Below are 25,894 nucleotides of genomic sequence, written 5' to 3' on the forward strand. Positions count from 1 at the left end.
GAACTCAGGAAGATGAGTCTTCTGACTCCTGGGCTGGGACTCTATCCATTGTGCCAGCTAGCCCTGTTGTTATTGTTGTTCGTTTTAATAGTAGCACTTATCTCCCAGAGTTGTGAGGATCAGATGAGATAATATTTGTAAAGTGCTTAGCACAGTTCTTGGCACATAGTAGGTGTTTAATAAATGCTTTTTTCCTTCCTTTTCTTCCTTTCCTTCCCTCTTTCCTCTTCCTTAGTTCCTTCCTTCCTCCCTCCCTCCCTTTCTTCCTTCCTTCCTCCCTTCCTTCCTCCCTCCCTCCTCCCATCCCTCCCTTTTTCCTTCCTTCCTTCCTTCCTTCCTTCCTCCTTTCCTTCCTCCCTTCCTTCCTCCCTTCCTTCCTCCCTTCCTTCCTCCCTTCCTTCCTTCCTCCCTTCCTTCCTCCCTTCCTTCCTTCCTCCCTTCCTTTCTTCCATTGCACTTATGCTGGTTGGTGGTTTGCTTTCAACAGTGTACCTAGCCCACCCTCCCTTTTGATCATACATTTCTTGGACAGAATCCTTTATGCTACTTCCCCAACTGCAAATTGTCTATGTCCATCATGTGCTTCTCCCAGGGCCCTTGAGGTAATCTTCCATTTCACTCTTCAGAGATTATAGTGTTCTATGATGCATAGACAGAAGCATAGAGACAACCCATAGCTGTAAAACTCAGATGCAAAAATGTAGATTAGTTCAATTCCTTAAGCAAATGTTTATTAAACAAACCTAAATTTACAAAATCATATTAGCCAAATACCTCTTACTTTTTTATTCTACTAAAAACTCTAGTTCTGTATAACCTGGATTATTATTTTTTATTGATAATAACTTATATTCCTAAGATATTGTGAGGTTTACACAACATTTTCCTCCCAACAACCCTGTGTAATAATCAGGACAAGTAGGACCAGCCCCATTTTACAGATGTATCTGAGAGATAAATTTGCTACCCTATGGTCACACAGCCAGTAAGTGTTTGACCTGGGACTAAAAACTTAATCTGTAAAATGAAGGAGTCAGACTAGATTATCTCCTAGGTCCTTTCTAGCTCTTGGTCAATAATCCAAGTGTCCTGACTGCAAGGCTTAACCTCTCCCCATTATATCGTTCTGCCTGTTTCCCCCCACCTCCCCAGACTCCTCTGGTACAGCATTGGAAGATAAATAAATATACCTACATATACATATATATATATATATATTTATATGTCTTATAAATATATACATTTTTCCTGGTACTCCTTATTTGTATGCACATAATTCTCCATTGTTTTTCCTTAATCTTCCTTCTTCCTAGAGTATCTTGCAAATGGGCTTCATGACCTGCTCAAGCCCTAATGAACAAGATTTCTATACAAAGAGATCTGTACATGTGAGGTCAATCTGAGGCTAAGTGTATATTGGGCAGTGAAGAACAGGGAAAATATTGCTTCATGCGATTACTCAAAGGGCTTTAAGTACTTGTAACTGTCAGGCCTGGAGCTGTTCACCTGAGATTTTGTTTCTGAAATTGGCCCTGAGAATACAGAACAAAACTGTAGGATTAAGGTTGCATTTAGATAAACCAGTAATGGCAAGAAAAGGAAACCACCCTAACACTGCTGGAGTGAAAGAAACTCCTTCTATCCATGGGAGAGATAAAATGAATCATGACTAAAGACTGTATTCTAGGCAATTGGCATTTGCCAAAGCTCAAAGAAACATATTGGATTGAGGGTGAGGGAAGATGCTCTTGACAGGTTCTCAGTGCTTTCATAAGGGAGGAGCTATGGTGGAGCTAGGACAGGAAGTATTTGTTAAAAGTAACTCCAGTCAGTTTGACTGGTCCATGGATCTAGAAAGGTTTACATCTTGGTTTATGTTGACCTAACTAGAACAAGTTCAGGGTAGTGATCTTCCTTCCTGGAAAATTAGATACCAAATTAGAAACCTCTCCACCCTCACCCCCAAGGAGAATATAAGCTTTTTTTTCTTTTTCTTCGTATGCCTGGCACTTAGCACAGTGCTGGGAAGGAGAATATAATAGGCACTTACTAAATGTCTATTCAGTTGAATTGCCTTGAACCATGGGTAAACTTATTCCCTGTAAAATGGGCTCCAAAAATGTATGAGTCAAAAAAGGAGTGCCACTATCCCATAACGATACCTTCACGATGAAAAAAATAGGATGAGGCACACCCCATGATTGGTAATGGGCTTTTCCTCACAAGGTAGATCTAGGGTTTAGATTCAGTTTTGCCTCTTTTTTGATAAGTCACCATCTGATGGAGCATCTGCCAACATAAAACAAGTTCAGGGTTGGTGTCTGCTTTTTAGTAGATAGATGTTAATATCCAAAGACCATCATTCTACCTGGCACTCCTGCTGGAATCTCCAACAACAGAGCCAGGGATAATCTCTTGATCTTGATTTTTATGGCATTGTGGACCTTGGTTCTGAGGCATTCAGATTAATTTGGTCTATTAGTATAATGGAGAAGAAGGCTAAAGCGCACAAGCAGCCAAGGGCAGCCAAGAGAAGTGAGGGTGTTAGGCATTGTAAGTATTGGCTGTTGCATTCCAAAAGTGGCCTCTCATTCACCACTAATTTTATTTGACTTAGGTTCCACTCACTAGGTGAAAACGGAAGATCACATTTTTGTTTATTTATTATCAAGCAAATAGGTGTTCACATGCTAAAGTTTTAAAGTAATAAACAAGTCCTAACTGGATTAAGCATGTTATGTGCTTATACTGAGGGCCCTCTTAAAAAAGGCAATAAACAAATGTTAGGAGATTTTAAATGGCCTTAAAGGTATTGCTAGAATGTCATCCTTGGTTGTAGATGCTGAGTTCTGGCAAAGTTAAAGAAGAGGAAAATCACTTTACTTTCCTTAACATTAAACATGGATTCAGTTGAAATGAATTATGTTTATTCCACTTGTTAAAAGAAAACTTGGAGTTTGTTCCAGTTTGAGACCACATGCTTTCTGGGAATATATGTCTTATAACAAATCTTGGAATGCAAATAGCAGGCACATGCCTCTCTGCTGGATGGGTGTGCAGAGGAGTTCACGGGGATGTGGGCCCTCAGTGGGCCTGCCTCGTTGTGCTGCTCTTGGCATTGGTGATGAGGCAAGGGTGGTTAGTCATTGAAGCAACACCTTGGATCCCTTATTAACAACTCCTCAAATGAGGCATGTGACCAGAAGAGGTGGAGAAAAGGTCAACTTGGAGCTTGAAATCATTTGTTTCTTTACAAAAACACAATAACAGTCACATATTTTCATTTTTCAAAAATCTTACCCAGAGAGCAGCCAGCTGGAATAACCTTAATAAACTGGCTTTCTGGGCCTCTTATCTCACATGTAAATGCTAATAAGATTGCATCTGGGGATGGAGTACAGCTGTGAATGTTGCATATTTGATTTTTTGCAGCTGTAGGGGCTGGATATAGTCATAGCTTATAATCACTGATCTTGCTTACTTTAATCACTTCATTTATCCTAGCAATTATAGAGGCTGATTCAAATTTCAGTTGTATTTTATTTGAACAAAATAAGGGAAATTGCATTTAGTAAATTTATATTTGTTACATACGCAATAAGTAGAGCAAACATCACTTTCAAAACTGCCTAATCTTTGTGCCAATCATGCACAGAGAAGCAATCCATTGGACCTAAAATTTGGCAGAAGACAGGTTAGAGAGTGATATATGATGTTGTGATCCTCAATGGAATTTAAATATGGGGTATTTATGTAGTAAGCATGTAAAGGAAACATTCAGGAATGCCCACTCCTATGGCAAAGGGGTAAGTCAATCTAGTCTGAGCACGGAGAACCTTCAGCCTGGTCTAGTACTTTAACTCCTCTTTCTCCACCCTCCTATTTAATTGAGCCCTGGAAAAACAGTGCTCCATATTGCTATGATTAGAGATTGATTTTGTCAAACCTATAAAACAGGCATCAAGGCTCAATAAATATTTTCTTCTGGAAGGAAGGGCTTTTTGTGTGGCAGATGTGATTCTATTACCTATGCCATTTTGTATTTTATAGAAGCTAGAAATTATGGTCTGGTGATTGGACATCACCAGACAAATTTGACATTGTATGTATTTGGCCCCATGGTAGAATAGAAAACATCATGGCTTTTGAGGTAAGTATGGGGCATAATGCACAGAGAACTGGACTGTGAGTCAAGAGACCTGAATTTGAATCCCACCTCAGGCACTTATTAGCTATGTTAGGCTGGGGAAGTCACTACACCTTTCTGTGCCTGATGTTCCACATCTGTAAAAGGAATGGGGGGTTGGACTCAATATCATTTAAGGTCCCTTCCAGCCTTAAATCCGTTATCTTGTTGGTCTGGATTTCAGTCCTACAATATTGAGCTTTCTGGTCTCTAAAATAAGGATACAATAATGGTGTATTGGAGTGAGGAAAACATGAGTTCAGTTTCCATGTCTGGCCATACTAATTGTGTGACCAAGGACATGCCCGTTAACCTCTCCAGTACTCCTGGGAACTCTTTAAAACTGTAAATTACAGAGAAGTTATCGATGTGTATCCATGGAGGGGAGCTTCTACCCTGGGAGTTCTTGACAATGATGAAATTGTGGGTCTAGAAACCTTCTATCCTTTTCCCCAATGATAAAGAAAGTCTTTTGTAAATTTTAAAGTAATTTTAAAATGTGAGATACTGTTACTAAGCCTGAAGAATGAGTTGTCTCCCTGAACTGTGTCAAGACTTATTTGCTTTGCTCTGTAAGCCCATTGTTTGGGACCTAAATAAGAAATTTACCCATTATACTCTGTTTTTAACCAGTGATTATAAGTCCCATTTCTATAGTAATTAGTTCTTTTCTTGCAAAACCCTTTAAGATAGTTGGCATTGTCACCATTTTGTAAGTGAGTACATTGAAGCCCAGAAAGTTTCAGTTGCTTCCCCAGGATCCTAAAGCCCATGAAGTGACAGAACCAGGATCCAGGGTAGGGGTAGTCTGATACTATTTGCAAAGGAGATTGTAGATGCATCCACCCTGTAAATATTTAGCTATAGGAAAAACATAGAGCAATGCTGACACCTTTGTATAACATTCACAGATTTTATAGAAGTATTGAATTTTATTAATAAACCAGGACCCTGGAAACTTATATGCACATTTGGATGCCCACTGACATCTGCTAATCCTCAGCTGATTTACTGCACATGTGCTACCTGGTACAATGATCCGTGTGCTTAAAAAGTGCCTCCCAATTCTAAACTAAATTAATGAAATGTGTTTTAAGATGGATTTGAGGCTACTCACTGTTTGAGAGTTCTTTGACAAGTATTGGGACACCCACCATTGAAAATGTTTTGTCTCTTTCAGAGTTCCAGGACGGCAAGATCTGAGGAAGACCGGGATACGTTGTGGGATGCCTGGGGTCCATGGAGTGAATGCTCTAGAACTTGTGGAGGAGGAGCCTCATATTCACTGAGACGCTGCCTCAGCAGCAAGTAAGTGAAGTACCAAACTATCTTTGGCACTTTGGAGAGAACAAAAACACAAGCTATCACTGAGTTTGGTTTACATTTCGAAACAGCTGCTATAAATTTTTTTTTTGTACATATAGGTGCTTTTCCTTTTTTTCTGATTTCTTTGGGATACAGATCTAGCATTAGTATTGCTGGGTCAAAGGGTTTTATAGCCCTTTGGGTATGGTTAGTTCCAAATTGTTCTTCAGAATGGTTGGACCAGTTTACAACCCCACCAGCAATTCATTAGTGGATCTGTTTTCTTACATACCCTCCAACATTCGTCATTTCTGATAGATGTGAAGTGGTACCTCAGAATTGTTTTAATTTGCATTTCTCTATTCAATAGCAGTTTAGAGTGTTTTTTCACATGACTACAGAGAGCTTTGATTTCTTCTTATGAAAATTGCCTGTTCTATCTTGCCCTACAAGAGAAGAAGGGAAAGGGGGATGGGAGGGCAGTGGGGTGACAAATGGGAGGGCTGACTGGGGGACAGGGCCACCAGAATATACGCCATCTTGGAGTGGGTGGGAAAGTAGAAATGAGGAGAAAATTTGTAATTCAAACTCTTGTGAAAATCAATGCTGAAAACTAAATATATTAAATTAAATTTTAAAAAAAGAAGCAGACAAGGAAAGAATTAAAATAAATGAGAGAGTAGAGATGATACAGGAGGCAATCTGCTAGAGAAGATAGAGAATGGGATGATTTGCGCATGTAGAGGGGTTGCCTTTGGCAAGAAAAAGGGGTACCTCTATTTGTGAGTCAAGGGTGAAGTGGTCTTATTTCATGATACATATACCGTTATTCCTATGCCCCAACCAATAAAAAAAAAGAAAATTGCCTGTTCATATCACTTGACCATTTATCAATTAGGAAAAAGCTCTTATTTTTATAAATTTGATTCCATTCCTTATGTATTTGAGAAATGAGACCTTTTTTCAGAGAAACTTGCCACAAATGTTTTTGATATTCCTTCGTTGTTTGTGGTACCTTTTAGCAAAATGTAGTTTCCCTGATTATCTCTTTTAGTTGTTGTTCAGTCATTTTTCAGTCCTGTTTGACTCTTTGTGACCCTATGTGTGGTTTTCTTGGCAAACATACTAAAGGGGTTTGCCATTTCCTTCTCCAGCTATTTTTACAGATGAGGTGCCACCAGCAGCTGTGGCGTCTAAATGGCCAGAGATGGCAGAATGCCGTGAAAAGAAAACACAGGCCAGGCAGAAGAGTAAAGAACAGCTCCGTTTATTTAACTGAGGGACAGGGCTTATGTACCTTTTAGGCAAGCAGAATCAACAAATCCACGTGTGAGGCATTTGCATAATGCATGACTTCCTCTGCTTTTGTTCCCCTTTTGCTGTAAACAGTATTGTGTTAATAGCCCACAGGTGGTATTTAGCATGTGTGTGCCATGGGGGTTTTGGAGAGTACATGTGTATACCAAGGAGGCTTGAAGAGCCTTCATCTTGAGCAGCACCTGTATGCCGAGGCAGGAGGATGGAGAGCCCATGTGCCGAGTTACCAGCCCAAGGGCAAGAACAGGCCTCTGGCCTGTATCTTATCCCAGAATGGACTTTCTCAGAGCTGGCCCTCTACATGAGGAATTGAAGCAAACACTTAAATGACTTGCCCAGAGTCACACAGCTAGTAAGTGTTTGAGGCCAGATTTGAACTCAGGAAGATGAGTCTTCCTGACTCCAGGCCAGTTGCTCTATCCACTGTGCCACCGAGCTGCCCGATTATCTCTTTTAGTTAGGTCTATTTTTGCTTTTGCTTTGTCTGACATTATGATTGCTAACCTGATTTTTTTTTATTTTAGCTAAAGCATAATAGATTCTGCCCCAGACCCTCATTTTAACTCTCTGTGTGTGACTTTCTGCTTCAAGTGTGTCTCTTATAAATAACATGTTGTCGGATTCACATTTCTAATCAATTCTGTTATTTCCATTTCATAGGTAAGTTCATCCCATTCACATTCACAGTTAGGATTATTGTGTATTTCCCTCCATTCTATTTTTTCTGTTATCTCTCTCTCCTTCTCTCTTCCCCCCATTCTTCCTCAAAAGTCTGTTTTGCTTCAGACCACTTCCTCCCTTAATCTGCCCTCCCTTTTATCACCACACCCCTTCTCTTATGGGCGGCTAGGTGGCACAGTGGCTAGAGTGTTAGCTGCGTGACCTCCCCCCAGGCAAGTCACTTAATCTTTTTGCCTCAGTTTCCTCACTTGTAAAATGAGCTGGAGAAGGAATCGGCAAACCACTCCAGTATCTTTGCCAAGAAAACCCCAAACGGGGTCATGAAGAGTTGGAAACAACTGAAACGAATGAACAACGCTTCTCTTATTCCATTCGCCTTCTGCTTTTCTATTGTGTAAGATTGATTAATGTACTTGAGCCATACAAATCATTTTGTCCTATTTCCAGAGACAGAAAAGACCCAATTAGTTTAAGGTCTCTGAATGAATAATAGGATTAAATTTCTGTTCTCTATGATGCCTGGATATTGTATTAAATGAAAATAATTAATCAAGAAACATTTATTAAGTACTTACTTTATGCCAGGCATTGGGCTAAGCTAAGCACTGCTGTTACAAAGAAAGGCAAATAGTAGGAGCTCATAATCAAATAAAGAGTCAGCAAGCAAGTAACTAAGTACATACTTAGCACATGCTTATACATGCTTACCATGTATACTGGGTCTCAAAAGTCTTAGTGCAGTTTTAAGCTTTAATTAAAGTAATCTTTAAGCTGACTTTTGGGATATCCTGTATATAGAGCAGATGAAAGATAATCTATCTCTACTAGAAAGAAATTGTATTTTTCTAAATCATATATACACTCACACATGCATACACACACACACACACACACACACGGCCGTTTATCTTGAGTTTGCAATGAAAAATCAGAGTTAATTTTTAACGAGGTCTGGCAGCTCCAACTAAGTTGGAAAGGCTTTGAGCAAGAACTCAGTAATAAACTATGATTATGTCTTTCAAGGACCAGCCAAACTAAACTTGGAGATGCTTATCACTAGAGGAGTGGCCACTTGCTAATTAGCACTACCGGCCAAGGCAACTCACTAAGACCATTGGATTTGTACCGAGGCTTAAAGTGTTTATGGTAATGGTTGGAAGGTAGGATTGCTCTCACCAACCAAAGAAATGCAGCCATTTGTTTTTATATTAATCCTAAAGGGGGAATTTCTAACTAGGAATAGAATCATCATTGACAGTATTTTAGTCTGACATGTGCTGAGAGGTAACATGATTTAGTGGATGGAGTTCTAGGTTTGGGAGAAGGGGGAGAACTTCTACTCCTTTGACACCTCTGACACTGACCAGCTGTGGGGCCTCAGGCAAGTCACTGAATTCCTTGTCAGTAAAATAAGGACAATACTATCCATAGTCATTGCCCTCCTCACAGTGTGACTGTGAGACTCCTAAGAGATAATGTTTGGAAAACGTTTTGTAAACCTCAAAATTGTTTATGGTTACCATTGTTTGTCAATATAATCATTTTAATAACACCAATAGTAGTACTAATGCATGAATAGCATTGTGGGTTAATATGTATCTTCAAAGATTACCAGGTGATTTTCAGAAAAAGAAAGAGAAGGGAAGGAGAAGAGGAGAGAGGGAGGGAGAGGAAGATTGATTGATTGATTGATTGTGTGTGTGTGTGTGTGCGCGCGCGCGTGTTTATGGAGAGAGGGAGGGGAGAGGAGAAAATGCAAAACATTCTCCTTCATTAAGATTATCAAGAGAAGACAGAAGTATTTTTTTAATGTCATTACCAACCAGAGTTTGTATTACCAGACTATCAATCAGTGAATAGGAATCTTGACTTGAACGTATATTTGGAAAAGCTGAATGTTGGGCCTATAGTCAGAATGTAGATGAAAGATGAAGAATCAACATCATGGACTAGTGGAAACAAGCCCTAGGATTTAGTGATAGAAAAAATTTTCTGTACAATAGTGATTACCACATTTTTCAATTGTGTGGTCTATTTCTATAGCTACCCCCAAACCATAAAATCAGAATTGCTAAAATATTCTTCTTCAATAAAAGATATCATTTGACAATGACAAGTACTACTTATAATTAGTGCTATTTCTAAGTTATAAGTAGTACTACTTATGATTATATAAAATTGCTATGCATAATAAAAACAAAATAGCACACATAAAAAATCTTCCCTAATTGTCTTAAATTTAAATTTGTCATGATCCATCATCCAATGAATGTCTTATTCCACTTTACCGTGTTCTGAACACATCCCAAGAGACACATATTGTGTCTCTTTCTAATTACTACATCTAAGAAATTATACTTAATGACTGGAATGCCCCTAAAGAAAGACTACCTAGAAGACAAAGAAACTGGAAACCATGCAATAGGAGAACTGATTCAAGGACATGGCAATGCCCAGTCTGAAGAAGTAAAACTTAGAGGGAACTTTTCAACAATTCAAATTAAGGAAAATTTACTAAGTGCCCAACTTGCATTGGGACATGACACCTGCTTCAGTTATTTGAAGGGTTGTCATAAATAGGAAAGATTAGGCCTTTTCTTTTCAACTTCATGGAGCAGTGAGTAGAAGTTGCAGAGAAAATGTGGGTGGCATTCCTAATAATTAGAGCTGTCCAAAAATAGAATGGGCTTCCTGGAGATGTGGTGATTTCTCCAGCATTAAAGGTCTTCAAGCAATGACCAGATAACCATTTTCTGGGGATGTATGGTGGATACAAAGAAAGGGTGGATGTTAACTGACTTCATGATTCATTTATTTGCTTCCTTTTGGGTATCTAATTTCCTAAATCTGTAATGCTTGATTGTATATGATGATAGCACTACAAGCCTTACTTGATAGTATCACACTGAAAAGCCCAATATGGGAAATCTCAATAGTTTTGTTGACTGGTGAGTTTAGATTGACATCCATAAATGATCTGTGTAGAAAAGCCAAAATATGTCTCATGAAACTAATAAGAAATGCATGAATTCCCATCTGGTCCCTGAAGAAAACTCAGTGACACGAATATTATTGTTGGTAGAGCCTGTCACTTGAGATGAGAAACTGAGAGGGAATTTAAGAATAAATGAAAACCTCAAATAAAATCTTGCTCAGCCAAGAACCAAATATTTCTGCTATTGGTAACTCAGAGTGGCATTTTGATCACTTAGCAAATTGTCACCACAGCCAAAAGAAATTCATCACCCTGTGATGATGAGACTTTCTGTAATTTACTAATTTGTACCTCAAAGAGGAGACAGTCCATTGCCAGGACTGTACTTGGGCCTTTGCAACATGGAAGAACCTACCAGAGCTTGTGTTCTATTGGCATAGTTTTCAAGAACTCAGGGCATTGAAATAGAATACAGAGTCTCAGGAGGATCAAAATTCCAGGTGACTCTAAGTACAATGGAAAAAACCATGGCAAATCTAAATAGATTATAATATTATGGGTAACCATGATGACTTGCAAATGAGAAGTGGCATAAAAGATACGAGGGATAAGTGTGACCTGAAAGTGGGGTATATGGATCATAAAATGAGACTGAAGGATGACGAATGGGTAGCTCACATACTGAACTGGCTTCCACCAAATGTCAAATTAACTTAAAGAAAGAGCTTTGTATTGGTAAGCTCCTGTGTGGGGGACATATGGAAATAAAGATGAGAGATATTATGCCCTCTATTGGTGAAGTGGGTACCTACCCCCTTAAGACAACATAGACCTTTCAAAGTAAATTAAGACTCTAAGCTTCAGACTTTTAAGAATTTGTTCTTATAGAAGGAGTGATTAAGTAGGGAGAATACTGGAATTAGCTTCAGAGAATCTCAGTTCAAATTCTGATTTTGCTGTTTACCTAGGTACCATTTTGACTGTGGGCAAGTCACTTGACCTCTCTAGATCTCTTTTTCCCTATTTGTAAAATAAAAGTGTTGAATTTGAGCTGTAAGTTCTAATCTGAAATTCTCTTCTCAAATAACTTTGTTCTCTGATAATAAAGGAATAAAAATGCTAATAATAATACATTTGCAGAAAATATGTCCCTCTTTAGGTCCCACAAAATTAAGGCAAGTACTTTTAGCAACTTGCTGGATGGGGAATTTAAAATAAAAGGGAGAAAAGATACTGACCCACCCATCATTTCAACATTTTTGGGTGAAGAAATGTCTTGACACGAGACATTTCCAAATCTGGCAAAAATCAGAAAAATAATTAATTTGTGTATTTCTTTTTCTGGAAAGCCTATGCTTATTATAATGTCCACAAACTTTTATTATACGTTATACTTTTTGAATACTAGTAAAACTTGCTACCATAGTTAAACTACAATGCAACACGTAATCAAAAGAAAATGTAAATCTTTTTTATCTGTAGAAGGCCATCCATGCTGTATAAATCCAGATCTGGGAAGTATACTGGTTTCTAGATTATTAAAATATGCCCTCTCTCACACAAAGGTGACATTGACAACTGCTTGTCAATAGGAGTTTGATTTATGCTGAATCTACCTCATTAACTGACCCCCTAGAGATCAATGGCCTATGCGGTGAGACAGCTGGCCAAGAAGCTAAGTAGCCCTTATGGGAGTAGGGCCCACAAGTTTGGCCTCATTAGCACAATGCTCTCTAACTAAGTAAGCCTGCCAGCTACAGATAATTAAGGAGCAATAGAAAACTTCTCTTTTTATTTCTGAAGGCATATGAAAATCCCTTTGCCATTCCACAGCATCCTCAATGAATAAAGGAAGGAAATAAGCTTTTTTAAACATCTGCTATGTGAAGTGCTTTACAGATATTATCACAATAACCCTAGAAGGTAGGTAATTATCCCTGTTTTACAACTTAGGAAACTGAGGTAGGCAAAGATTATGTGATTTGCTTGAAGTCAACCAACTGTTAAGTCTCTGAACCCAGATTTGAACTCCAGGCATCCTGACTCCTTCTCTAGCACTCTATCTACTGCATCACCCAAACATTTTAAGGCCTACATTGAATAAATAAAATCAATATCTTGTCTTCTATTTACTTTGGTAAATTTATTATTTAGTAAATTAGTAAATTTATTTTATTTGCATGATTTCATCAGTTTGGATGTACTTTTCAGGAATGCAGGTCACAACCTCTTCATGACTTTGACTCAGTATACAGTCTTGATGAGGTGACGTGACCAAAAATACATCATCGCTTAGTGGTCAGTCTTCTTGAGGTGAGCCTTCCGAAACTTAGCTAGATTCTTCCTCACATGGTAGTTGCTGAGCAGAACAGAAAGAATGCTGCTGGGAACCCATGGTCTGGTGGTCTGGGTTGAAGCCTATCTTAGATACTCACTAGCTGTGTGACCCTGGGCAAATCGCAAAATCTCAGATTCATCTCTCAGATCCTCAGGTTCCTTATATTCAAAATAAGGATAATAAGACTATTAGCAAACTTACCTTACAAAGTTGTTGCTTGGAAAGGTCTTTGGAAACTGTAAATTAAATAGCAATGGGTCTTTAGAATCGCCTTCTCTTTCTCTCTCCCCCTTCCCCTTCCCCTCCCCCTCCCTCTCCCTCTCCCTCTCCCTCTTCTCTCCCTCTTCCTCTTCCTTTCCCTCTTCCTCTACCTCTCTCTGTCTATCTTTCTGTCTCTCTGTCTTTCTGTCTCTGTCTCTGTCTCTCTCTGTCACTATATATATATACACATATATACACACATACATATATATACATATATATATACACACATACATATATATACATATATATATATGTGTATATATATATATATATATATATATATATATATATATATATATATATATATATATATATATATATTATTCTGAGAACAGATCCAAAGGCTTCACCAAGGGGTCAGAGCAGTCCATAACACACACACACACACACACACACATTAATTGGAAAAATGTTTAAGAATCTAAGGTTACCTCTGTACTGTGATGAAAAACCAGGGAGGATATTAGTGATGGAATCTTATTTTGATAGAATTAGAATCCAATTAAAAATTTAACATGTTATGACATTTTCAAAAGTATCTATCCAATCTCTCTATGATGTATATAAAATATAAATTTATAACCACCTGACTACACTATTGATACCTCAGTCACATTTCTGCATTTCTTTTCATGAGACAGCACAAATAAGCAAGTATTTTGTTTTTTGGTTTGGGTTTGTTTTCTTTTTTAATGTACCTCAGTTTATTCTATGGCAGCTGGGTGGTACAGTAGATAGAGTAACAGGCCTAAAGTCAGGAAGACTCATCTTCCTAAGTTCAAATCTGGCCTCAGACGCTTAGTAGCTGTGTGATCCTGGGAAGTCACTAAACCCTGTTTGCTTCAGTTCCTCATCTATAAAATGAGTTCGAGAAGGAAATGGCAAGACAGTCAAAAATCTCTGCCAAGAAAACCACAAATGGAGTCACAGAGAGTCAGATACATCTGAAAAACAGCAACAGAGTTTGAACCATGGTGTAAAGCACATATAAGCGTGATGAGCATTAATGTATTATATTAGTGTCCAAGCTAATGGTAAAATAGGATTAGCAAACAGTGATAAGTTTAGCATTTTCCCTGCCAAAATGTAGATCATTAACAAGTCTCTAGATTTTTTTTTACTTTCTTCAGTCCATTCCTTCCTTGCTACAACTTTAGCCTTTTCTATTTGACATTTCAGAACCAGACAGTAATGCTATGTGTGTATCTTTTGTGGTTTCATATATTCTTAGTCTTCAGCTCAACATTATCAAATCATAGCATATTCCTATGGCAAATTTATAATGTGCAGACATCCTACACCCATCCCTTTGCACAGCCCCCATTTCTGCTTCTCATCCATGCATTTATAAGATGTCTTTCAACAAATGACATCCAGATCTCTTATCCTCGAGAGAAACCACCAGATGATAAGGATGAATTGGCATGATTCCAATTTTGAAGTTAGGAAAACTTTTACATTTTTGTAAATTTCTAAACCTGACGTGAATTTAATTGAAGAGCAAATAGCTGAACTATTATACAACGTCACATCAGGTAATGGTTATGGGCATGTGGTCCACAGTTAGGCTTCTCATATGCATGGCTAAAAATAAAACAAAGTTTAGTATACTTTCCCACAAATAGTGTTTCTTTATAAAAGTAGACCTCTTTGTTAAAAATAGTCCAGCAAAAACATTAACTAGCATTTCAAATCAATGCATCTTTTTCCAAAGGGAATTAGAATCAACTGTTAATATCAAAGTACTGTTTTATAAGGATATATATTTTTTTCAAATGTGAGAACTCTCCTCCCCATACAGAATCAACAACAATGCCTAGCACATAGTAGGTACTCAATAAATACGGTGTCAGTAGTTGCTACAATGGACTCATTAAAAACCACTTATTGGGTGTAATCATTTAATGAGTTCCTAATCCAGCAAAATATATTATTAACTAGGCATGTTTATTGAGCACACGTTGTGTGTAGAACACTTTGCTAGAGCCAAGAAATGGCAACAAATAAGACATGATTCCTGCCCTCAAGCTACACAAGAAAATTCATTTGTAATCTACTGAATAATACAGCAGCTTTGTGAATGCCTTTGGTCTCCTATGATGAAACTGTTTCATATCTCAACTTGAGACCCCTGTATTCTAATCATTGTGTTAAAGTCATATTCAAACCCCAGAATATTGCAGAGCCTCCTAGAGGAGTGTCCATAACCACTCAGAGAGATTTGATTTGACCATCCATGCAGGAAAGACCAAGTTGATAAAGAATGAATTTTGGCCAGATTGTTGACATGCAGTGGGATCTTGTCATTTAGCATGTATATGTAGAATAGATAGAACCAATCGATTAACCCACAAGTATATAATAAGCACCTATTAAGTGCCAGCCTCTGTTCTAGATAGTACAACTGGATGAGTCAGGTTCAGAATTTAATAGTAGGAGGAGAAGAAGGAGGAAGAAGAGATTGATTATATTGCCTTAAGAAAATTGCAAGATGGCATCTCTTGCAAATTTCTCTCAGAAACAAAGGCCCATCTTTTTAATAGCAATGTTTGGTGGATGATGTTATATGATAATGACACATTTCCAAGGAAATGAAAATATATTTCATAAAGAAGTTACTCGAGAAGCACGTGAAGGACCAATGAATTTTGAAGAATAACCAGAATAAAAGATGTCATTAGAAAAATTTATGCTAGGAATAGCAAGTAGGTTGACCACATGATGAGAGTAGAAGATATCAGATGGACACTCTGAGTGTTTCACTGGTATCCTCACTGTGTCAAGTAGAGAGTGAAGAAGGCTTCCAGGTCATGGGGTGGGCTGCTTGTATTGAATTTATGGGAAAATATGGGCAGAATTGCCTAGGATGAACAGACCTGGATGCATTACAATCCATGGTTAGAGGAAATTTCCCAATCAATGAACATATATACATATGTGTGTATGTTCTGATAGATTAGTTTTGTAACTGGAGAAGGGATAATTCAGTACTTCCCTTAATTTCATTCGTGTAAATTCTCTTTAATCTCAGTCTCTCTACCACAACTTCAGTAGAGAGTTCCTTAGTAGAGTCTTCCTCATTTACCATGGTCCCCCAAAAATATTCATCACATAGTGGTCAGTCCCCTGGCAATGAAGCACTTGGGCTGATCTTCAGACAATAGATGTACTTGAAGCATTTCTAGCTAGTGAGAACCTGCCACTGACTGAGAGATGCCTTTGAAAACTCTACCTCACAGCTAGCCAGGCATCAGGAGTATTTTAGTAGAGAGGAAAGAAATAAGGTCCATTTAAAAGAAAGATGTTGTTTCCAAACATAGATATATTAGCAAGCAGCTTTCTGCTTGATTTTGCTTGCAAAGAATTTCAATGAGCTGATCAACAGGCATTTATTAAGTGCCTACTATGCGCGAGGCATTGCTGCTGCTCTTGTGTCTTCGTTCCCTGGAGAGGCTTGACTACTAGGCAATTGTAAAAAGTCTGTGGGCACAGAAAGCATTCTCAGTGTTTGCGTGATGGTGGCTCTGTTATAAGATTAGTGACAGCTCTGTCCTGAAGCCTTTCCTGTTCTCTTGGAGGTATGATCCTGAAAATGGGATGACAGGATCCTCTGTACAAAGTTCCAGTTTCTCTGAAAATCTGTTTGTTGGTTATTTTTTATCTTCATCTGAGGTGTTCAGAGCACCTAATAACAGCAATAAAGAAGAGAATATATTACTTTAAGAACTGAAGTGTCAATGCAAGCTGAAACTGTGACTTTGTTAATCTTGGGAAAATGTGAGCTGATAGACTATATACTGAGCCAGGAAAGAAAAGAAAGTTTGATGAGTTTTCCCAAGATTTTCCCCAGCCTTTTGGACTTCATCTCTGATGGCCAAGGAGGAGAGAAAAGTGGGTGATACATTGAGTTCTTAAACTGGCATTGGTCTTTAATTTGTGCCTTAAAGTCAGTATCTAGTGAAGGAATGAAAATGTGTAGAGAAGTGGAAAGAGAAGTGGATTTGGAACCAGAAAATCAAGGTTAGAGACTCATAGGTGCCACTTGGGTCTATGACATTGGGACAAATCAATCATCCACCTTTTATAGATGAGTCCATAATTCCAGTTCAGTTCAACAGGCATATGTAACCCTGAGCAAATCACTTACCTTCTTATCAAATCTCTCATACTTTAAGCAACAGAGAAGGCATTGACCTGCATTGGCACAAGGAATTCCTTGCCGGGAACTTCCTATATTGTTGAAATCATAAATCCCGTTTTCTACTAACCCCTCCTCATCTAATATGCAGTGGGTATAGGAGGACAATAATAAAATAATCCATCCCCTCAAGATACTTACATCCTAGAGGGGGACACAGTGTGTACATAGATAAGTCAGTGCTAGATAATTTGGGTAGGGAGAAAGTGCTGACAATTATATGGATCCAGAAAGACTTTCTATTAGAGGTGGCATTTCAGGTGAACGTTGGAGGCAGCTAAGGATTCTAAGTTAGCAGGGAGGTGAAGAGGGCAGTGCATTCTAAGTGAGAGCGTGAAAGCAGGACCTGAAATGCCATCGTTGTGCAAGAAACAGCAAATAAGCCAGTTTGGCTGGAAGGAGAGTAAATAATGTGATGTTTTGTAGCCAGAAAATGCTATACAAATGTAAGGGATTTTTGTTTGTTTTTTGTATTTGTCCTGGAGGGAATAGGTGGGGGTTCCCATTTAATTACTGAGCCTCCTAGAACAGTAAATGTTCAGCGGGCATTGCAGAAATCTCTGGAAAGACAAAGTAAAGTGAAAATGCAGGCAAGTATTAATTACCAGGGTCAGCCTGGTTAATTAGTGGTGGCAAGATGTTTGGGAAAAGCACTGGCCTAGGCATCGCTATTTTGGCTTGCTTCCTTGGTGCCCCCACTGTGTTCATTCTGTGGCCTGAGGAAAGTAAACCAAGTTTCACTTTCCCAACAGCTTAATCTAGACCAGGGGTAGCTGCCCTTCCCTGTGCCCCTTTTCTGGCTTGAGCAACAAAGAAAGGCACTATAGAAATGCTTACTATAACTCTTCCTTATTGTAGGGTCACATTAGGATATGCTAAATCCTAAAAATCCAACCTCTCCACTACTTGGTACCATATAAATTTCTGTTACTGAGTTGGAAAAGCAGTAGTGCTTTTATGAAGCATCCTTAATTTTATAGGAGCATTATGTTTGTTCCTTACTGTATTTTTTCCCAGATGACTTAGACCACATATTAGAAAAGTCGTAGTATGATTCTGGGCTCTAATGAGCTCAGGCCCAGAAGCCTGATATGACTTGTATCTCAAATTCATTTCCCCAGAATGTAAAGAAATACGGTATTTATTTAATTAATATATTAATTTAGATAAGTTACTCTGTGGGTTGCTGAATGAATAGGCAGAACTCGGATCAGTTCACATCCCACCTCAGACACTTACTAGCAGTGTGACCCTAGGCAAATCATTTAGCCAATATCTGCCTTAGTTTCTTCATTTATAAAATGGACATTATAACAGCACCCAGCTTACACATGGCTATTGTGAAGATCACATGAAATAATATTTGCAAAATGCTTTTCAAACATTAAAGAGCTATGTAAATTATAGGTATTATTATGATTTCTATTAGCCACATCCTCAAACATATCATGAAATTTAAGGACCATGCCCCACCTGGGTCTAGCCACACACCTCTTAAGTAGAAGTCTTCCTTTCCCTACTCACAATTTTGCCTGCATTCTTACCAACTATTTGTATGTCATATAGAAGTGCTAGATATGGCCCAGCTCCTTCCTCAACAATTGGAGGATTTTTTTTTTCATCTTGAATTGTCCTAGCAAATTTTATCTGAAATCTTCTCTGACTTTTTAAGACCTGCAAACTAATATTAGCTGGCTTTAGTTTTTGTTTTTGTTCAGTCATGTCCAACTTTTTGTGACCCCATTTGGGAAGTCTCAACCTCTATTTGCCTCTTCCCTCATCTGCAAAGTAGCAACGATAATGCTTCTACCGTCTAACTCATGAGGTTGTTGTGAGGAAAAAAAACTTTGTAAAACTTAAAATGCTATATAAATGTGAGTTATTCTTATCTAGGGCTTACTTAAAGTACATGCAAATTTTAGGAAGCCTGAGCTAGGAATTGAGAAGATGGATCTAAATTTGGCATCTGATACATATTGTATAATAACCTTTCTTTTTAAAAGAAAGAATAGAGAAAAGGAGAGAGAGAGAAAGAGAAGATCAATGTACTTAAAAACATTTAGTCTTCAGATATAAGTTTTCCCAAACAAGTTTGGGGAATGGGAGGTGGGGGGAGGGAGGGTTAGGGAAGAAAGGGAAGGGTCTTTGGAGAGGAGTGCCAAATTGTTTATTTTAAGATTTGTGCTCCAGGGAACTAGTTAGACAAACTGCAAAGGCACAAATGGAGGCAATCAACACCTTATCTATGATATTGTGTTATACTGTATCAATCAGAATTTACTTTTATTGCCTAATTACTTTTTTAGACCTCGGGATTCTGGAATGGTCCTGATTAATTGTTGGGGAGGGCTTGGGAGGATACAGACTATGTTAATATCACAGTATGCCCGTGGATTTATTTTTTATAATTATAGAAAAAACCTGTAGTTAAAGGAATTGACCCTCAGAGTGAGGGATCAATCCAAATGCAGACCTGTGACTCATCACCCTGAGATTGGAAATTCGTGGGCTCCCTAATGAAGAGAGGTACTTCATTCCCATTGGCTTCTAGAGTATGCCTGTCAGTTCAGTTGAGCCAATAGCAAGGTCTTAGAATTAACCCCGCCCCCCATAACATGTTCAGAGTTATAAAGTCACTTAGTCTGAAACAAATAGCAAAGGGCTACCTTTAAACAGTCAGTCAATCGATAGCTGCCCCCCATGAATTTGACGCACATTCCTCCCGGAATGCACACAATATGAGTGACAAGAGTGAGCACACAAATAGAGAAGACATGAGGTCAAAGAAACGCACACCTCTAGCTAGGTAGTCCCTAATGTATTTTGTTGTCTCTGATGTCCTCATGCTTCTCCACCCTGGATGCAACTTATTTGCTGGTCAAGTCACTCACTTTGGCTCCTGGTGATTCTATCAGCTGGACTGGGAAAGTGGGGGAGGGAATCAATTGATCAGGGTCACCCTGAATTCTCCCTCTTCCCTTCAGCCCCCCTCACACAAGCAATAATCCTTGGTTTTATTGCAGTATTATTCTGGAAGGCTATATGGTGTGGTGGAAAGAATACTTGTCTTGGACTCATGAGATCTGAGTTCAAATAGTGACTCTGATACTTACTAGCTTTATGACCTTGGGCAGGTTTCCTCATATAATTACTACATTACCTTCTTTGCATAAATATATATTTTTTTAAAATCCGAAGCTGATGTGCACGCGCGCGCGCACACACACACACACAATATTATTACAGTTTCATCTCCCCCTTCCCCAAATAAGTGAATCAAATTGTTTTTATTTTATCAAATAAACCCCAAAGAGAAGCTTAATCTTCATATTGTTTGTGATCAGTCTTAGCTTGGTTTTCCTTGGAAATGTTTGTTTTTATTTAACACAAAGGTATGCAAAATTTGGAGCATTTATATGAGGTGGTCTTCCCAATATATTACAGAGGTTGCACATTTTGAAACAGAAAGTTTGTGGTTCTTTTAGTTTGAGTTTTGGGTTCACGCCTAGTCTAAATGTAGTCCAGGAGTTCTAATATTCCAAGACATATATCTTCAGTGGATACTTTGTTCCAAACCCTGATCTCCTTTCAGGAGCATTCAACTAAGGCCAAACACTTAATGTTTCTGGCCAATTTATGGCCAGGCTTATCCTATAAACCAGTTTGCTGGAATAAGTTGATAGATAATGGGAAGAGTGTTTGGTGTCTATAACCTTTACTATCCATTAAGAAAGATGTGGATTCCCTAGCTGAGTTTCTACTTCAGAAATTTATAATTGTTTTAAGTTGTACATTATTTCTTGTGTTTAGGTTGATAGCCTTTGTGTAATTTTTATCCCTGCCCTTTGATCTCCCATTAGTTGTTGTTTTCATTTAAATGAATGAGAAGAACTTTGATCACTTTTTTGGGTAGATCCTGTTTACTCAGTGTCTCAGAATTCTGTTGTTATTCTCAGTTATTCTTTCTCTCCTAATATTTTCCCCTGTCCCTACCTCATGGTGCTTTTTACTACCTAAAGATTTAAAAATTGTACTGAATGGAAAGAAGGAATTTTCTTATAATGAAATCTTTACACCAAAGTTCTTCAATCATAGTTTTGAAATCTTAGCAGTGTGGGAGGGGTGGACATCAGCATGTCAAGACTGGGGCATTGTTGTGGCCCCAGGCAAAAGAAACCAGCCCTTGAAAAGATTCCTCTTTTAGAGATCTTTAAACCACCATGAATTATTCAGGATTAGCTCTACAGGGTTATGGTAAATAGAAGAAATTATTTCTGTAGATTTCTTTCAGAGGGTTGATTAGATTAGTTGTTGTTCAGTCCTTCATCTTCCTTTTCCAGGTGAAGATTCTGGAGTGGTTTGCCCTTTCCTTCTCCAGCTTATTTTACAGATGAAGAAACTGAGGCAAACAGGCTTAAGTGATTTGCCCCGAGTCACATAGCCAGTAAGTGTCTGGAACCAGATTTGAACTCATAAAGATGAGCCTTCCTGACTCTAGGCCCAGCACGCTACCCACTGTGCCCCCTAGCTGCCCTTGATTAGATTACTTTAGGGTTATAAATCAGATAGCCTGTTGACTAGGTTGCCATCCCATCACTCTAGTCTCTGGTAGTAAACCCTCTGTACTGAAACCATCTTTCTGAACTTCAGGCTTGTTCTGTATAAAGTAAATTTTGGAATCTTATTTTTAAATCCATCCTTTTAAACAAGACCTGAGTCTTGTTTTAGATACTTAATAGCTATATGACCCTAAGCAAGTCATTGTAAAGTGAGGATGATAATAGCATCTGTCTCATAAGGTGGCTGTGAGGACTTAGTGATATAATGGATGTAAAGTGCTTTGCAAACTTTAAAAATATTCTGTGAGTGCTGGCCATTATTATATCCAGCTCAGAGATAAATGGAACATTCCATTGAACATAAATAATTAAAATAAAAAACCTTAATGGAGATACAGTACAGGAGACTCCATCTTGCTTAGAAGGCTGAATGGTTTTCTGAATTTAGTCAACTCTAACATCTTCATGTCACCTAAAATGGCATCGTCAGATAGAAAAATATTAGCTTTAATGTACATATTATGGGCAATTCTCCCTTCTTAGAAGACATATTTGTTGAATGTCAATTATAGGCTGAATCCATTGTGTTTTCCAAACAATTTTTAACGTATAGAATGAGAAGTCATCATGCTAGAGCTACCACTTCCAATATACAGCGATACTTTAAGGAATCTCCAACCTGGTGGATGTGAGTATTGCCTCTGGTGGTGCAAATTGCAAGGTGTCCAGGCTTTCTCATCCTATATGTGATTCACCCATTTATTTTCTCCCATTAATCCTCCAGAGCAGCCTAGCAAATGTCCTAGGGGCTTTCCCCTAGGTCTTTGAACATTGCTCCACACTCAGGTTGTCTGTCTGGGATCTTACTACTTCTTAATGACCTCGAGATGTCTTCTGAGCGTTCATAATTCATATGTTATTGACCATATAATTATGCATATGTGTAGATGTCATCCAAAGCTTGTGGCAGTACAGGGTAGAAGGAGGCTTCTTTGCTTTACCCAGAGGCAAAACAGTGACATTATAAAACCCCAAATGGATTCTGTATGTGCCTGATGTTACGCTGGTGTAGATCACCATGAGTATATAAATTTACATTCCAACCTCTGGTAGCAGGTAAACTTAATCCTCTACCTATGGTAAATTTTTTGAGCCTTAATTTCCTCACTTGTAAAATGAGAGTATTGAGTAGATTGTCTTCAAGGTCCCTACAAGTTCTAAAATTGTTTAGATATTATTATAGAAAGTGGCTTTCAGAAGAGTGTGAGGGAGAGATACTTGGAAATTTAGAAGGTAGAGATCTAGAACATATTGGTAAAAACTTTAGCAATTTATTCATATCTTTATGCAAGGATATGAATGCATATGCTGATCCACGTACCTCTTTACCCATTCTACAAACATGACATGCTATACAAGTCCTTGGCATCATAGGGCTGAAATCTACTACCAACACCAGTAGCTTTAGAGAAAATACTATGGTCTTCTAAGATTACATTTTTCAATAGACATCTGCTTCAGATAGAAGGATCACAGGAAAAATTTTCATCTCTGGCCAAAGTAGTACATCACTTTTCAACTCTGAGTTTGTATTGGGTGACATTCCCAGAGAAGCTTAAGTTATGAGATATATATATATATGTTTTTGATCATTGAAAAGATGGAAACTTTGAATCCAGTTTCCTAAAACTCCTTTATTTTCATCCTCTACCTCATTTGTCTACTGTCAATAATATTTACAACTATGATGTTTTGTGGGCAGCTGGGTGGCATAATGGATAGAGTGCCAGGCCTGGAGTCAAGAAGACTTAAGTTCAAATCTAGCCTCAGATACTTAATAGCTGTATAAATCTGGGCAAGTCACTTAACCCTCACTTTCCTCATCTGTAAAATGAGCTAGAGAAGGAAATGGCAAGCCATTCTAGTATCTCTGCCAAGAAAACACTAAATGGTGTCACAAAGAGTCAGACATGACTGAAGTGACTGAACAACAACGTTATAAAATGCTTGTATGTATAATTTATCAATCTGAAGCAAGAGACTTCTGTCCTTTCTCATCTCTCGGAGAAGGCAGTGATGAATTAGACCAAGATGGACAAGCAAATAGAAGGAAATGAACATGTATGCACAAACTTTTCTTTCCTTTAGCATCTATGTAAAGGATAAGGTAGTGCTAGAAGCAACCTTGACAATTATCTGGTCCAGTGCTGTCAAACTCATATAGAAATGGGGACACTAATCCTCTCTGCAGCCTGAGCCTTGACTTAGTTATAAAATATAATATTATCTATTTTTATTGTATTTTACTTATTTTGTTAAATGTTTCCTCATTGCATTTCAATCTAGTTCAGCTGCACTGCAGAGTATCATAGGTTATGTTCAGGCCTGTGGGCAGCATATTGGACATCTCTAATCTAGTCCAACCTTCTTTGTTTACAAATGAGAAAACTAAAGCCCAGAGAAGTTAAGCAAATTATCTAAAATCACTTGGGAAGTTAATGACATAACACACATTTTGGACCCAGATCACCTAACTCTAAACTGAGAATCCATGATAAACTCTCAATAAAAAATAAAAAAATGTATAACATCAGCTTGTTACAGAAATGGATTTTAAGTGAATAGTCAAGGCCCTCAAGTTCATGCCTTGTGAGCATCAGTTGAAAAAGCTGGTGATGGTAAACCTTAAATAGAGAAGACTTGGATAAAAGGTTATGATGGCCATTTGCAAGTATTTCAAGGACTGGCCAGTGGAAGATGGAGTACATGGGTTGGTTCTCTTTGGTGAGATGCAAATTTAGGCTTGAGGTGCAGAAAGCTTTTGAATAACTAGACTTTGCCAAAGTAGAATTCTGGGGAAGAGGGCTCCTTCTCATCTGTGGTCTTCAAGCACAGGTCTGATGATACTTGTTGGGTATGTCATGCAGTAGATTTTTTAAGGGGGTATAACCTAGACTAGAAGGTTGCTGCAGTGCTTTCTCATTCTGAAATGCCATAATTATATAAATACCAGGTGATTCATGATGAAGTGATAGCAGAAAGATGAGGCTAAAAGTTCTTTACATATTAAAGAGAAATGTATTTATCAAGACACCTGTTACAATGCCTTACACAGTGGCAGAGATGGAGTAATGATGAAGGAAAATCTCCAATTCTTTCCCATTCTCTTATACCCTCATTTCACTCTCAAGATTTAGGTATTACTCTGCAATTAGGTATCATAGTGGATAGAGCACTGGGCTTGGAATCTGGAAATAGCATCTTCATGAGTTCAAATCAAGCCTTAGCTGTTGACTAGCTGTGTGACCCTGGGCAAGTCTCTTAACCCTTTTGCCTCAGTTTCCTTATCTGTAAAATGAGCTAGAAAAGGAAACAACAAACTGCAGTATCTTTGCCAAGAAAAACCCCCAAATTGGGTTACAAATAGTTGGACACAACTGAAGTATTGAACAACAACAAATGGCATACAACCTAAATCCTTTGGGAAAACTGAATGGAGATGTAGGGAGTGGTAGAATGGGACTGTATAGCTCTGATACAAACACATATGATACCTATACTACTCCATGCCCTACCTTTTCTTAACTCCTGACATCACAATCTATGGCTCTTGACCATATTCTGCATAGTCTTGTACTGCTCTATAACCATTTCAAGTATCTGTGTGTCCGAGAAAGTGATATATTTGACAGAGAAGATTTGAATTCATATCTTAGCTCTGATACTTGATGCTTCCATGACCAGAAAGTGGCTTGACATCACTAAGCCTCATCTTATTAATCTGTAAGATGGGTATATAAGTCATGCTACCTGTCTTATTACAAAGCTGTTGTAAAAAGAATACTTCATGTGCCTCAAAGCATTATGTAAATCTGAGCTTATTATTTCAAATCAAAGGACAGGGGCTGTAATCCTAGCACAACTACTTACTATCTGTGTAATCTTCAGGATGTCTGAGCCTTAGTTTTCTCATCATAAAATAAGAATTTGGAAATAGCTATTCCCTAAGATCCCTTATATCTCTAAGTCTTATGATCCTGTGTTCCTGTGGCCCTTGTCTCCCCAACTAGACTGTAAGCTCCTTGAGGGTAGGGTTATTAGGAACACAGCC

At 38.2% G+C, this 25,894-nt stretch overlaps 1 protein-coding gene across 1 annotated transcript in view; it reads left to right on the forward strand.

Annotated features, from left to right (window-relative positions):
- The first annotated feature begins 4,138 nt into the window (after window positions 1–4,138).
- ADAMTSL1 (ADAMTS like 1) overlaps window positions 4,139–25,894 on the forward strand; it is a 371,558-nt gene continuing 349,802 nt past the window's right edge. The window contains exons 1-2 of the mRNA XM_036739597.1: window positions 4,139–4,150; window positions 5,367–5,494. Of these exons, the coding sequence (XP_036595492.1) occupies window positions 4,139–4,150; window positions 5,367–5,494 (140 nt within the window). The remainder of the gene's footprint in view (window positions 4,151–5,366; window positions 5,495–25,894) is intronic.

Source organism: Trichosurus vulpecula, chromosome 9 (genome assembly GCF_011100635.1).
Source record: "Trichosurus vulpecula isolate mTriVul1 chromosome 9, mTriVul1.pri, whole genome shotgun sequence".
NCBI lineage: Eukaryota > Metazoa > Chordata > Mammalia > Diprotodontia > Phalangeridae > Trichosurus > Trichosurus vulpecula.